Source organism: Aristolochia californica, unplaced genomic scaffold, assembly GCF_029961685.1.
Source record: "Aristolochia californica isolate CCGP_79_NKW_82.1479 unplaced genomic scaffold, dmAriCali1.0.hap1 SCAF_2, whole genome shotgun sequence".
Taxonomy (NCBI): domain Eukaryota; kingdom Viridiplantae; phylum Streptophyta; class Magnoliopsida; order Piperales; family Aristolochiaceae; genus Aristolochia; species Aristolochia californica.
Genome location: NW_027181881.1, coordinates 4183387 through 4197505, shown reverse-complemented (window position 1 = coordinate 4197505; position 14119 = coordinate 4183387). Strand labels below are relative to the sequence as shown.

The 14119-nt window shown below is 41.5% G+C and overlaps 2 protein-coding genes across 3 annotated transcripts; one reads left to right on the top strand and one right to left on the bottom strand.

Moving 5' to 3' along the window:
• Positions 1-872: 872 nt before the first annotated feature.
• On the bottom strand, positions 873-4730 carry LOC137957077 (pentatricopeptide repeat-containing protein At5g15340, mitochondrial). The gene is made up of 4 exons (XM_068804782.1): positions 4634-4730; positions 4281-4518; positions 1709-4234; positions 873-1537 (listed from the first exon to the last, which is right to left on the bottom strand). Exons 1-3 carry the CDS (start codon positions 4728-4730, stop codon positions 2206-2208), a joined length of 2364 nt encoding a protein of 787 aa, XP_068660883.1. The 3' UTR covers positions 873-1537; positions 1709-2205.
• On the top strand, positions 4717-13317 carry LOC137955632 (AT-rich interactive domain-containing protein 4-like). Of its 2 annotated transcripts, XM_068802659.1 has the most exons (16): positions 4717-5746; positions 5846-6319; positions 6419-6610; positions 7071-7124; positions 7209-7297; positions 7376-7652; positions 7742-7798; positions 8744-8775; positions 8972-9107; positions 10473-10646; positions 10769-11395; positions 11824-11961; positions 12041-12139; positions 12599-12699; positions 12813-12903; positions 13003-13317. In XM_068802659.1, exons 2-16 carry the CDS (start codon positions 6173-6175, stop codon positions 13105-13107), a joined length of 2319 nt encoding a protein of 772 aa, XP_068658760.1. In that variant the 5' UTR covers positions 4717-5746; positions 5846-6172; the 3' UTR covers positions 13108-13317. The 2 variants fall into 2 exon arrangements, with proteins under 2 accessions (XP_068658760.1, XP_068658758.1); XM_068802657.1 differs by having other exon boundaries at positions 4717-6319.
• The last annotated feature ends 802 nt before the right edge of the window (positions 13318-14119 follow it).

Genomic DNA, 14119 nt, shown 5'->3' with positions numbered 1-14119 from the left:
CAGAAACCACCGACATGACTCTAAAGAGAAGAAAACAGAAGAAGCTCTAAATTGTGTAGTCACCCGGTGCGATAAACAACAAACCTCCGACGAGGGGGAGGGGCACATACCAGCATGAGGACGAGAGCAAGGACTAGAGCAATCAAGAATCCCATGAGATCGACGCCATCGACATTTTTGGACTCCGTGCAACAGACTTTCCCCATCTCTGGAAAAATAAAATCCAGAGAGAAGCAAAATGGAAGGACGCGGAGGAAAACCTCCGGGGGTCAGTTTTTAAAGCCCGTCGTCCACGCTGATCTATCGAGTTTTTACATTTCTCTGAATCTTCGGTCGAGGTTGGAAGGTGGACTCCGCAGTCTCTACCACGGAAGCTAGGACTATGAGCAAATGCAATGGATCTACCATCTATCAAGACAGCGACATCCCACTGGAAACAGTCCCGGTACGCCATAGACTTGATTCAACGAGATCTGGAGCCAATACAGGAAATGGAGTTGCTGACTACCAGATACCATTTCTGTATGGGTGAGTAGCAGCCAGTTCCAGAAAATTACCAGGAAGTAATATCTCTGTTAATCCACAATCAAAGCTGCTATTTATGAATGGAAGAAACCAATCGAAACTGGTCTAAGCAGAAGGCTAAGATCGGTCCACCTTCTACAAAAGCGGAGCATCTTTGCCAATTTCTAATGCTTATTATAAGATTTAACAGACTAAAAACAGAAAAACAGTAAAGATTGAGTTCTGGTTTGTTCTACAAAATGATTAAATGAACATCTTTTCAGTATATACACAGAGAGAGCTGATCCGATACGAAATGCCAATGAGAAACAAACAAAGACCGTTCAATCAAAATGGTGCTATTTTAATTTCAGGGTTTAGGGAATTTTCTCCAAATCAACAGACGAGGTTCTTCTATAAAAAAGTGGAAATTTTGGACAACGTCCAGTAGACCATGAATTCCAGCCAACTCACAGATGAACAATGTTCCAACCAAGAAAATGATCGACCAGAAAATGACTGGCATGTTTTGTGTCTTCCGTCTCAGTGATATCTTCTGCGTCACATTTACGAGTTATTGGACAGTGGAATATCTTCCTCCATCATCAATTTGAGAAAGTATCTAGATAATCAAATCTGGTCATCTAGTGCGTTAACATGTATGCATCAGAAAAGACTGCACATTTTTATCAGTTTTTTTCCTGTCGATTTAGGACCCAACTAAAGGTAAGAGACAATGAAAAGGTTACAGAGTTCTTACTAGCTCTGCGAAGTGAACTTTTATGAATTACATTAAACTTGCAGAAGCAGCATAGTAGAATCATGAAGAGATCGAAAGAAGCCGGCATTGTCTCAATTCAGTAGCACCGATATACAGCATAAGCCCTGGGCCGCGGCTGTGGATTACAGACCAGTATGAGGACGAGAGCAACGATAATAGCCACCAATAATCCCATGAGATCAATGCCGAAGCCGTTACCGTTGCCGTTGCCGTTGCCGTCGTCCGATTCCCCGCAGCAGAACTTCCCCATCTCTGCAACAAAGACCAGTGAGTACCAAAAGGAAGAACGCAGATAAAATTTTGGGAGACGGATCCATTTTAGAGACCATCGTCTTCGTTGACCTGTTGATTTTTATATTTCTTCGTACCCTCAGACAAGGTTTTCTAAAGTGTTGAAGATGGATTTTACAGTAGTGTGCATACCATGTGATTGTTGCGCTGGAACTTTTTGAGCGATCCACGACTGTGAACCGCCGTGCAACTTATGAAATTAATAGAGAGCATCATCACTGAAGCACATGCCGGAGGTCTTATTGGAAGACTCGTAATTCAAGACTTGTCCCTTGCTCCTACCAAGAAGATCGAGCTGAATATACATGGACGGCCAAGACTTGATCCGGCAACATCTGTAATCTGGATCGCACCGTGGTTTTCTGTGTTGGTGATACGATCTACCACAGGGCTTGGAGTTGCCAGTTACCGTTTAAGATTGTAATGCTTCGATTATCCTCAAGCTGCTGCTTAGAAAAGAGGAAGTCGTCGTGTCTGTTCCACTAGTGAAAGGGGACCGAGAATTTAAGACCTCAGCAGATTCATGAATACGCTATGGAAGTTTATTAGTAAATATTAAATAATAAAAATTCCCTAAAAAATGCAATCCCTCAAGCTCTTCTAAGCATAGATCATTACCCTGCATTATTTCACCAATAATCAGAGCAAGAACAGTGACCCTTTTTGAAATGGTGAAAACGGTTACGGTCTCTCACCACAATTTCTCTGCTGTATAACTCAGAGACAAGCTTGATGGCAGTGTGGCAATCGCAGCATACCCGCAGGTTCTTGAAAATTCTTAGAGGTGATCCATCCCTAGTGCTTAAGAGTCCAAAAGCAATGGCCAGCCTCTCGCTATGGTACAAGAGCGCTTGTTCCCTCTCCTCCCTCTCCTCGTCTAGCTCCCCAATGGACGGCAGCAAACATGAACTCTGAGAGGAGGCATTCGGCACATATCCGGCCACCCTCATGCGTTGGTTCATCTCCTCCAGCATGTCATACACCTCTGAGCTTCGAGAGTGAGACTTATCTCCTGCGCAGAATTGATGGACCAAACCATCGTTTAATCGGATGTAGCTCAAACCGGGGGCCTTTTGGATGCCCGACCTTCTCAATTCTCGCCGCAGAGCATTCCCCTTGTCCCACCTCCCTGCTGATGTATACACGTTGGACAACAGTACTTCGTTCTGGGTTGCGTTGTGAGGCCAATGGGGTTGTGCTATGAGTTTTTCTGCTAACTGGAGATTCCGATGGAGGCCACAGGAGGCGAGAAGAGACCCCAAGACGACCTCATTGGGAGGCATGGGCATCTGGGCTACCAGAGCCTCAGCTTCATTGAGAAGCCCGGCTCTTCCTAGAAGATCTACCATACAGGCATAATGCTCCACCTTGGGCTTAATCCCATAAATGGGCACAAGCGCACGGAAGTAACGTCTGCCCGCTTCGACCAAGCCAGAGTGACTACAGGCACTCAACACGGCCACCAATGAGACATCATCTGGCGCTATCTCGTGGTTTGCTGTCATAGCAGTCATTTGGGAGAAGAGATCTAAGGCCTCACTGCCCCTTCCATGAATGGCCAGTCCACCCAACATGGCATTCCAGGTCACCACATTTCGTTGAGGCATTCTACCGAATATGATGCGAGCTCGCTCTAGCATCCCACACTTTGCATACATGTCCACTAAAGCAGTGCCGATCATGAGATGTGCGATGGTCGCCATCTTTGTCACATAGAGATGGATCCATATACCCACAGTTGAATCTCCCGACTGAGAGCAAGCCGATAAAATGGAGCAGATTGTAATGTAGTTCAAGTTAATGTTAACTCCATTCGAGCGCGGTAGAGACCATAGAAAACAGGAGAGTAGTTTTAGAGCCTTCCTAGAATAACCACACTCAACATAAGCAGCAATCATGACAGTCCATGCAATCTCGTTCTTCTCAGGCATTGCGTCGAACACTTGGCGAGCTTTGCTAAGGCCTTCCGATTTGACAGTTCCAAAGAGGATTATAGTCCAGGAAACAACAGTTGGGAAGCCACCAGAATATTCACCCTGCATCATCTCGTCCAAGAGGCGTCGCGCATCGCCCATCCTTCCACATTTGGCATACATGTCCATGGCTGCATTGCGGGCGGTGGTAGTGAATGGGATCCCTGTTTTTACGATGCTTTGATGAACCCAAGCGCCAGTGGCGTCGTCGAGCAGCTGAGCGCAGGAGCTAAAAAGGGCGACCACAGTGACCTGATCGTAGGGAACACTGTCCTCCCGCATGGCCCGGTAAAAACGCAGAGCATCGGCAGGGAAGGCGTACCGCGCACAGCAGGCGATCAGGGTAGTCCAGTCCACAACATCTCTATGCGTTGCAGGAATCTGATGGAATGCCTGAGACGCCGCAGAGACACATCCGTGCTTCGCGTACATGTGAAGAAGAGCATTGCCGATGAAGGAACAAGGAGCAGAGGCATCTCCTCTCTTGAGGACGAGGGCATGGATCTTCTGTCCCTCTTCAATGGTATCACTTGTCCTGAGTGTCCGTCTGATATGTGCATGAACATCAGAAAACAAGCGGGGAAGCCTATTTCCATCTACGGTACCGGCACCGGCACAAGGAATTTGATGAAACCGCCGCTGCAGCCTTCCAACCGTCAAAACAACCTTTTCCAGATTCGGTTTCCTCGCAAACGCACAGAGCGTTCAATTTCTCTTTCCAGAATACAAACAAGGGCTGAGAAGGATTTCCCTTGAGGCCTCGTTCCTCTTCAGAAAGCAAAAGCCGAGGTCCATTTCTATCCACATGCACGGGTCCCACCGTTGGATCAACGAAACCAGTTTTGAAGATTCCGAGGACTTTCAAGTTTTCCCTTTTTCCCTTGGAAATATCACAAATTCGCTGTTTACCTCGTCGCAAACACGAATTTTCTGACAACTCGTCTTTGTCCGTGGAAATCAAAGTCAGCCCTGAAAATGTTTTCCGCGTTCAATAATAACGCAGGACTGTTAAGGGTAAATTTAAGTACAAAGTGTAAGGGTATCTTAGTCAATTCGAAGAAGAAGAAGACAGGGAAAGAATCACAGGTGTCGGTGAGATCCCGACGTGTAACTGCAAGCCTGTGTGAAATGTAAATTCCGGCCACGGCGAAATGTAGAGAGAGAAAGAAGATGAGGGGCATTAAGAGGGGAGGAGAGAGAAAGGGAATCTCGTTGGGAGATCTATAAAATCTGCAGCACGAGATTAAGAGAGAGAAAGAGAGAGTCGTGTTTCGAGAAGAGCAGTCATGAATCGAATCGCGTCAGAAAACAAGAAAAGCGGAAAAAGGAAAAAAAGGAAAAAAAAAGGGCCCAAGAAATCCGAAGCAGCGTAATCGCGGCTCGGGATGTTAAAAGTGTTCTCTTCTGTTTCTTTCAGTCGATATTTCGAAGCTCCCCCAACTTGTTGTGTTTATTTATTTAAATTCCCCGAGTCTCGTGGCCAGCCCCCTGAATAATTTTCGAAAATGTGTGAGATAAGCTTCGTTTTTTTTTGTGTGTGTGTGTGTGTTTTGTTTTTATAACAAAGATGACTATTAGTTCTCCTTTTGTTTTATTTCTCTTGTTTGCTATTCCCGATTTGTTGTGATTCTTTCTGGGTTCGTCAAAAGATTTTTAATTGGAGTCCCTTTTTTTTTCTTTTGGTTTGGGATGGATTTCTTCGGCTCTGTTTTGTTTTGTTTTACTTGGTGTGGTTGTGAGTTGTGACAGCAAAAAAACTGACAGTCTCAGCAAATGCGAATTTAATTAAATTTTGTAGGGGAAGTTGAGGGATGTTTTGATTTTGAGGGAGAATTTTTATGAGAGTGTCCTTTCCGGTTTTCTGTGATTTTAAGGCACTGCTGTCTTAGGGTTACCTCTCAACTTTACTCTTTTTCTTTTCTGTGATTTTGGTTCCTCCCCAACCTCCCTCATTCTCCCATTTTGGTCGGTATACTTTCTGTTTCCTCCTCTGGGTCTTCTGTTTTTCTTCGTTTCCCCCTCTGGGTTCCTGATTTATTTCCCCTTTCCTCTCTGCCGTGGGTTTTTTTTTTTTGGGTTTTTCTGCTCCCGGCTCGTGATTTCCTGGTTATCTCTTCAGCCAGGTTTTGCCTCCTCTTGAATTTTCTTCCAGGTCGGCGTTGCTCCAGGCCGCACGTTGGTTACGGATTTTCCCTAGGTTTGCTACCGGGCTCGTGGTTTCTGCCTTTTTTTTTTCAGCATCAAGCAACTGGAGTGGCGATATTTGACGATTGTTTTTCTTGCTGCTCTCGGACAGCGCTGTGGCGTCGAACTTGTCGTCGTTTGGACGGGATTTTACTGATCGATTTCACAGAGAATTTAGGGTTTTGATTTTGTTTTCTAGGTGGGGGTCTTTGTCTTGCTAATTTGTGCTCTTCTCCGTCTTCTGGCGAAGATCTTGACGGAATTGGTACAGGAGCCTTTTCTCTGATTTTAGTTTAAAGCTATATTATATGAGGAAAAAAAGTGATTTTGGTGATGCATTGGAGCTTCGGTTTTGGTGATCAATTGAAGGTGGCCTTTGGGTTTCCAAGTGGTCTTTCTCGACCACTTTAACTCTGTGGCCCAGTGTCATGTATGAAGGATGTTTCAGCCACAAGGTACTCCAAAGCAGACATGTAGTCTCCTTGCTATCTTTTGTGGAAAAACTCGCTATGAACGTAAACCATATCTGGAAGATGGACAGCAATTCTATCCTTTTCCAGAGCTCGTTCCTTCGGGCCGTCTGGAGGTTTGCATTCTTCTGCTTTCGGTTTGGGAACTTGTCTTTTGGCGTTTCATTTAATTTTTTGTTACAATTCTCTAAATTCTTTCTACTGCTTATATTCAGGTGCAGACTCTAAATAATCCGAGTATCGATGAATTTCGGCATGCTTTGGACTCGCATGATCCTAACTTTGTGTACTTACAAGGAGAGCAACTTCTGAACGAAGAAGATATTGGACCGTTGGTGTGGGGTGGAGTGAACATATCAACTCCTGAAGCCATCGCTGGGCTTTTTAAGCAGAAGGTTCCATCCACTGTAAGTTATTAAGCCCTTGTTTGATGGTTGAAACAGAGAGTACGGACTGCATTATTGGAGGGTCCTTGTATTTTTTAATGAAGGTTTACTAGTAGGCCTGATTTTCTTTCATTGCGACATTATATCATTTCAGACGTCTTCAAAATTATGTTTGGTGTAAACCCATTATCTTTGATGTCAAAAATACAGAAATGGGCAACTAGTTTTATGTCAGCTGAGCAACCAAATCTTTTAGCATGCATTATCAGAACTGTAGCTTACTGTTCTTTAAAATTGAAAAAGGACCAGCCAAATGGCCTTTTTTTCCACTATTCTTGTAAGATTTACATAAACAATTTGTCGGTCATTCTGATAGTTTATTTCGCCTCATGATATTTCTGGTGTATCGGCTACCTTAATTTCAAATCTAGTACCTAGAAGCATGGGAGTGAAATTTTGTCTGTTTGAAATATATTTGCAGGTTTACTTGGAGGTCCCCAATGGTGAAAAATTAGCTGAGGCTCTTCATGTAAAAGTGAGGGTGTTCCAGCCTACAAATTGATTTGCTCTTAACCAAACGGTTTACTGTCTTCTAAATCTCTATCTTGCACCTCTGCAGGGGATTCCTTATGTAATATACTGGAGAAATTCATTTTCAAGTTATTCAGCTTCTCATTTTCGTCAAGCGTTCTTCTCAGTCGTGCAGAGGTATAAGCTTTTATTTTTTGTTTCATTTTATTTTTAAAGGCTGTGGGTGGTCTTACTAATGGAAGTTACTGGTTGCAGTTCTTGCAGTCATACATGGGATGCATTTCAGCTTGCCCATGCATCCTTTGGGCTTTACTGTGTGAGGAATAATGAAGTCTCACCATCAAAAAGCCAAAAGGTTGGCGGTAAACCTGGACCACGCTTGCTAGGAGAGCCTCCAAAAATTAATATTATTCTTCCAGAAAAGGTTACAGGTGAAGAAGATGAAGATTCACCCACCTCACTTCCTGAAATTAAGATATATGATGATGAGATGAGCATGAGATTTCTAGTTTGTGGGGCCCCATGTACTCTGGTGAGTATCATTCGTCTTTCTTCAGCATGTTAATCTCCGTTAGGTATCTTTCTTCATTGAGCTATATAACTGTTGCTATTTTATTTCAGGATGCCTGCTTGCTAGGGTCACTGGAGGATGGCCTCAATGCCCTGTTGAACATTGAGGTAAGTCCTGTGAAGTATTCATGTTGTTTATTGTGCATCTGATCTGACTTGAGTGCTGCTTATTCTCTCTTAGAGATCAGAACTAGTTTGTTTATGTTCAAGAATGTTCATAAAATGAAGTCTTGTTTTTAGCTTCTATCTCTTGGACCACTATTTTGGTTTTAAGAAGCCCCAAAATGCCTTGGGGGACATGTTATCACATCATGTTACAACTTATCAAATGTGATGGCTACATTTTGTTGTGGTGGGAAACTTTGTTCTTTTAATTTGTTGAGTTAGGTCATGTATTATATGAATTTTAGCTTTGTAGAGCAGAGAAGTGAAGAAGCAGCATTGATAGTAGATGAGGCAGCAGAGATGAGAAGAGTGGGATGGTTGTGTGGCAAACTAGGAAAGACAAATTAGAGATGAGGATATTAAAGAAAACTTAGGAGTGGCTCTAACATATGCAAAAATAAGAGTATCTAGAAATGATGTGGCTAGTGGCTTTTCTTTTGATTGCAGTATGCTTAGTATTAGAAGGGCCAAGTTAAGAAATAGATGCAGGCTAAAAATTACCTGAGGGAAGTGGATAACAAAACTTGATTTGTCACATGATAATGGACTTGGCAAAGTGCATAAAAGAATGGGAAACTCATATAGCCAGTCAATTTTAAGAAGTGGGTCAGATGATAATATGAGTTTGTCATGGATTGTGAATTGGTAACAATACTCTATATTTGTCTCTTAGTACCTGAAAAAATTTAGGTAAGAATGGTTCTTAGTTTGAGTAGATAGGGCATTCACTTTCCTACTAATGGTAACATGATGTGTTGAATTCATTTTGGATCTTGGTTCAATTCTGCGACTTTTTTTAGCTGTTGCATTGGTTTACTAATTTTTTCATCAAATTTGACTTTTTTACTTGTTACCCATAAGTTGACTTGTCTTCTGTTGGTGATTCAGATTAGAGGGAGCAAACTTCATAATAGGGTAAGGTGAGTGATTTATTCATGTCTCTGATTTATTTTCATTTTGTTTCTTTTCAAAATTATACTGATTCTGTTTTATTTTTTGAACTTGGAATATGATTGACCCATATCACTTTCTCTTTCTCTCCTCTCTTTTTATGAGCCAGAATCATTATCCAGATAATTAGGTTTTCACTGGATCTTTGCTTTTACATTTTTGCAGTGCTACCCCTCCACCTCTACAAGCAGGAGCATTTTCTCGTGGAGTTGTGACTATGAAGTGTGATCTATCAACTTGTAGTTTGGCTCACATATCACTTTTAGTGTCAGGCAGTGCTCAAACCTGCTTTGACGATCAGGTAGTTAAATGATCTGATGAATGATTGGTAGACATTTTATATTATTTTATTGTCCATCCTGCCATTTAGTAACTATGTTAGTGTGGCTTCAACTCAAGACTGACATTGGCAAGCCTTGAACATGAGAAATCCTTTCTATAAACACATGATGTGGTGACTGACTAAAGCTTCCCACAGTCAAATGCACTGAGCATGTATTTGACCTCAGGGGTGGGCTTCTCGGTTTTCTGAGATTCCTCTGGTGGTTAAAAACCCGAGATGTCTTGGCAAGATGCCCCATGACGCTCCAAATGGGGGGGGGGAGGCATTTGTGCTGTGAGATGTCCATCCATAATTGATCTTAGGCACATTGATATGGACTATTGTCACAACACTAGGGTGCTTAGAGTAAATGAGTGGATGAACGGTATGTTTATTTCAGGGTTACTCTCATGATTGATGTTGCCTATCGACCTGCTAGATGTGGCTCATTGTGTTTTTCTGGATCTCGTACTCTACTTTAATACGAAATTAACCAGATCAAGACTCTGGAATTGAGGATCTTGTTTTATATTTCGTATGGCTGGGTTCCTTGCTGGTCGATGGAAGTAAGGGAACTTGGGATGAACTTGGAACTTATATATGAGGAGTGGTAGTAATTCTCTTTGGTCAAGCAAATAAAAAATCAAACTCATTTTTTACCATAGATTCGGACTAAGCAAAAATACTGTGCGTTGGGTTGAGTTCTATATACTCGAAGTGTTAAATATACTGAAAAGGGTAGTTTGGCCATTTCACATGGGTTTACGCTATTATCTCTTCTTTTTCTCCTCATCTCCTCTTACTCTCAACTCTTACATGGTATCAAAGCAGATTGTGTGTGTGGGCTAAAGCCTAGTTTGTGCTCCAGGTCATTTGTGTGTTGTAGGCTCCATAAGGTAGGACTGTGTGTGTTGTAGGTTCCATGAAGGAGTCTGTGTGCCCCATTAGAGGGTTTTTTTTATCAAGTCTCAGGCCCATTATGCGTAAGTCTGGACATGAGGGGGAGTGTTAAGTGGAAAAAAGTCCCACATTGAAAAATGAGAAAAAAAGTTAATGGGTTAAAAAGTTAAGCAATATGCCTCCTAAGTGGCTTGCCATTTTGTGATGGAACAGGACTCAACCCAAAAATCCAACATGAAGAATAGTTTGGTGAAGGAAATTTTCTTATTATAGACGTTTCATATACTCCACCTGCTTTATTCTGTAGGCCATGGTGACAGTTATATTGGACCAGAGTAGAATGGGGAAATATGCTGTAAAAATATTTTTCTTGAATCATTTTAAAGGTTTCTTTTGCCTGATTATAGTGAGCCAGATATCAAATCCTTGTCTATTTGTGTGCAGCTTTTGGAAGCTCATATTAAGAATGAGCTTATTGAGAAGAGCCAGTTGGTTCATGCATTGCCTAGTTGTGAGGAAAGTAAGCCGTCTTCAGCAGAGCCAAGGAAATCTACTTCAATTGCTTGTGGGGCCTCAGTGTTTGAAGTTTGTATGAAGGTTCCAGCATGGGCTTCCCAGGTTTATAATGTCTAGAACTCTTGATATTGCTTCTTTCAGAATTCTTTGTACCTACAGCTTCAGCCTTTTTTTTGGTCTCTAGAACTTTTGTCACCCTTTAACACCGGTGGGTTTTGGATTAGGTGTTGAGGCAGCTTGCTCCTGATGGCTCTTACCGCAGCTTGGTTGCTCTTGGCATTGCCAGTATCCATGGAATATCTGTCGGATCTTTTGAAAAAGAGGATGCTGATCGCCTTCTTTTCTTCTGTAAACAGCCGGGGAAGGTTCGGAATTTGGAGTGTTCTGTTCCTGGTAGTCTGCCAAGCTGGTTTAAATTGCCAGCTCCAAGCAGAAAAGGATTGGAGCTCTCTCAAGATTTCAATTCTGTCATGGATGAAAATTGGGTTGGTAGTATAAAGCTGGAAGAGGATCTGATTAGGACAGCCGGATCTGTAGAAGAGATTTCTATGCCTATAGTGCCTGTTAGACAGAAAAGGAAGGTACCTACCATGAGACCTGTGCCTCACACTAGACAGCACAAGTTGCTACCCTTCTCTGGAATACCAGAGGTGGAAACATATGATACTGGTCTGGCAAAACCCAATTTATCCATTGTTCCAGCTCCTAAGAATGGTCACCTGGGGTCAACGCCTGTTACTCATCGGAAAGCACTATCAAGCACTTATCAGGCTCAGCAGATTATTTCTTTGAATCCCCTGCCACTGAAGAAACATGGATGTGGTCGTTGCCCGATTCAGGCTTGCTCTGAAGTAAGTAATTTTTTGCAGGTTTTTTATTAATATCCGTAGAGTTCTTGTTACAGCTCTTAGCCTATGCTGGGGCAAATTTAAGGCTGTCATTGCTGCCAAGGATAGGCTTATGTGCAAAAGCTTGCTGTATAGGTGAACTTACCAATCCAAATATTGATACTTACAATAGTGGCAAGAGATGGTTGGAGTGATGAGGTTGATGCGCCTTTATGTATTGATGATTGGTGGCTTCTTCCCTCATTACAGATCACTCTCTGCCCTTGAACTGTTCCTTGTAGAGTTGAACCTTTTTTGATTACTCAGCTAACTTGTATTTATGTTGCTCTGTCAGTGAGTGCAGAAGTTCGGAGCCCTCATAGTACAAATTTTTATCTGGACGAATGAGTTGAACAAAGGTATGACTGACCAGTATTCTATTTGATTTTCAGGAGGAATTTTTGAGGGATGTGATGCAGTTTTTGATTCTTCGGGGGCATACACGACTTGTGCCCCAGGGTGGCCTTGCAGAATTTCCAGATGCTATTCTTAATGCAAAGCGTCTGGACCTGTACAATTTGTATAGAGAGGTCCTAACTTGATCTTATCTGAGTTCTTACTTAAACAATTCACTATAGTTAAAACTATTATGAAGCCCTCCTTTTTCAGGTGGTTTCAAGGGGAGGCTTTCATGTTGGGAATGGTATCAATTGGAAAGGGCAGGTTTTCTCAAAAATGCGCAACCACACCATGACTAACAGAATGACTGTATGCCTCATTACACCTGCTGTCTTTGTCCTTGAATTTGATCTTCCAATCTGCTTGATACTAGGAATACATATTTCAAAGCATGGGTTTTTCTAAGCAATATCAGTGTGTATTACCTTTTGAAAATTTCATTCCCAAATAGAACTTGTCATAAAACTCTATCTGGGAAATCAGTATGCATTACCTTTGTAAGCAATATTAGTGTGCATTACCTTATGAAATTCTAGGATCATTAAAATTCTCTCTTTTTTTTAAATAATGTAGATTTTCTTTAATCAGTTCACGCTTTAAGATGTTTATGAGTATTAGGACCTGAGAACACTAATTCTAAGAGATTTTAACAGCACAATTGCTTTCTTCCAGGTTTTGCTTTTGTACTAGTATCACTTTGTGCACCCTTTCTTCCTTCTATTCTCTCCTATTACTCACGGACTGTGTTGTTGATTAATGAATATCCAGGGCGTTGGTAACACGCTAAAAAGACATTATGAAACATATCTCCTGGAGTATGAGTTAGCACATGATGATGTTGATGGCGAGTGCTGCCTGCTTTGTCATAGGTGAATCTAGCTAGCACTATATCCCTGTACCTGATCTTGTTATTACTTTTGGTTCTCAATGATTCTGTGTAAATCCCTTGTTTCTGACAATGGTGAAGTCAACTAATTAACAGTAGTGCGGCTGGTGATTGGGTGAACTGTGGAATTTGCGGCGAGTGGGCTCACTTTGGTTGTGACCGACGGCAAGGGCTTGGTGCCTTCAAGGTAAGCAATTTCTTCCTCGTGTGAAGCACTCGATGATCTCTTTTCTGTGGAATCTGCTTGGAGTGTACTACTCTACCTTGATAAAATTTGTCTTGGCAGGATTATGCAAAAACGGATGGACTGGAGTATGTTTGCCCTCATTGCAGTCTAACAAATTTTAAAAGAAAATCCCACAAAACATCAAATGGATTTTCGCAACCCTGACAGTATCGCACCAAACGTAATTGTGTAACTTCTTGTAATCACCCCCTTTTTTTTTTTGTTACTTATTTGGTTTTTCTCTGTTTCATCCACGCATCAAAGGATAGGCTCCCTATGCGAATGGGAGCCTCGATTTGTATTATCCATCAAAGTAGGTGGTCTGCAGGTAAAATGTTTTATATAAGAAGAACACATGTAGCACATTATCAGTCATATATTCACATGAAGAAATGAATACCCAACTGACATGTTTTTGTACTTTTTAAGCTTCTGACCTGCTCTTGCATTGTAAACATCATTTGCCTGAAAGCAGAAGGGCCTAAAGTATCAAGAAAGATGAAAAATACGTCAAAAGAATGGCCTTTGAGGTTCCTGTTTGACAAGCTTAGGTTTATTATTCTGACCGTAAGGGTGCGTCGGAAACAAAGAATCTTAGAAACTAAAGAAAATAAGAGGAAAATTCTCTCAGAAATCGCAGAAAAATTTCTTGACGATACTAATAAGAGAAAAATGTACTGTGCTTAACCATGAAATTCTCTTGCCACTTGTGGCTACTTTTACTTGTCTAAGATAAAACTGCGAATTTGTAGAGAGAAATAATCGATAGAATTTGAAATAATTATATTTTTACCATGACATAATTGATAGAATTATATTTTTTTTTGTTTGATTCGATTTGATTAATTGAAAACTTTTTTTGGACTCTGGAGTCAATGTTTATGGACAATCCTTAGCTTGTCATTATTCATCTGAACAATGAAATCAGGCAGAAACCCATTATAACAGAATCAAGATTCTAATAGGATTCATTTTAGATTAGGTTTATGCCATTGTCTTAGGAGAGAAGAAATGCGAAGGACATCTATTTGGGAATGGGTTTTCTTTTGTTAGACATTGATATATGTTATCAATAAAGTCGATTAGTTGGTTGTTAGTTAGTGGGGTGTTTTGTTTTCTCGAAACTATTTGTGGTCTATGTATTTGGTTACGAGTAAGTGGATTGTTAGTTAGTGGG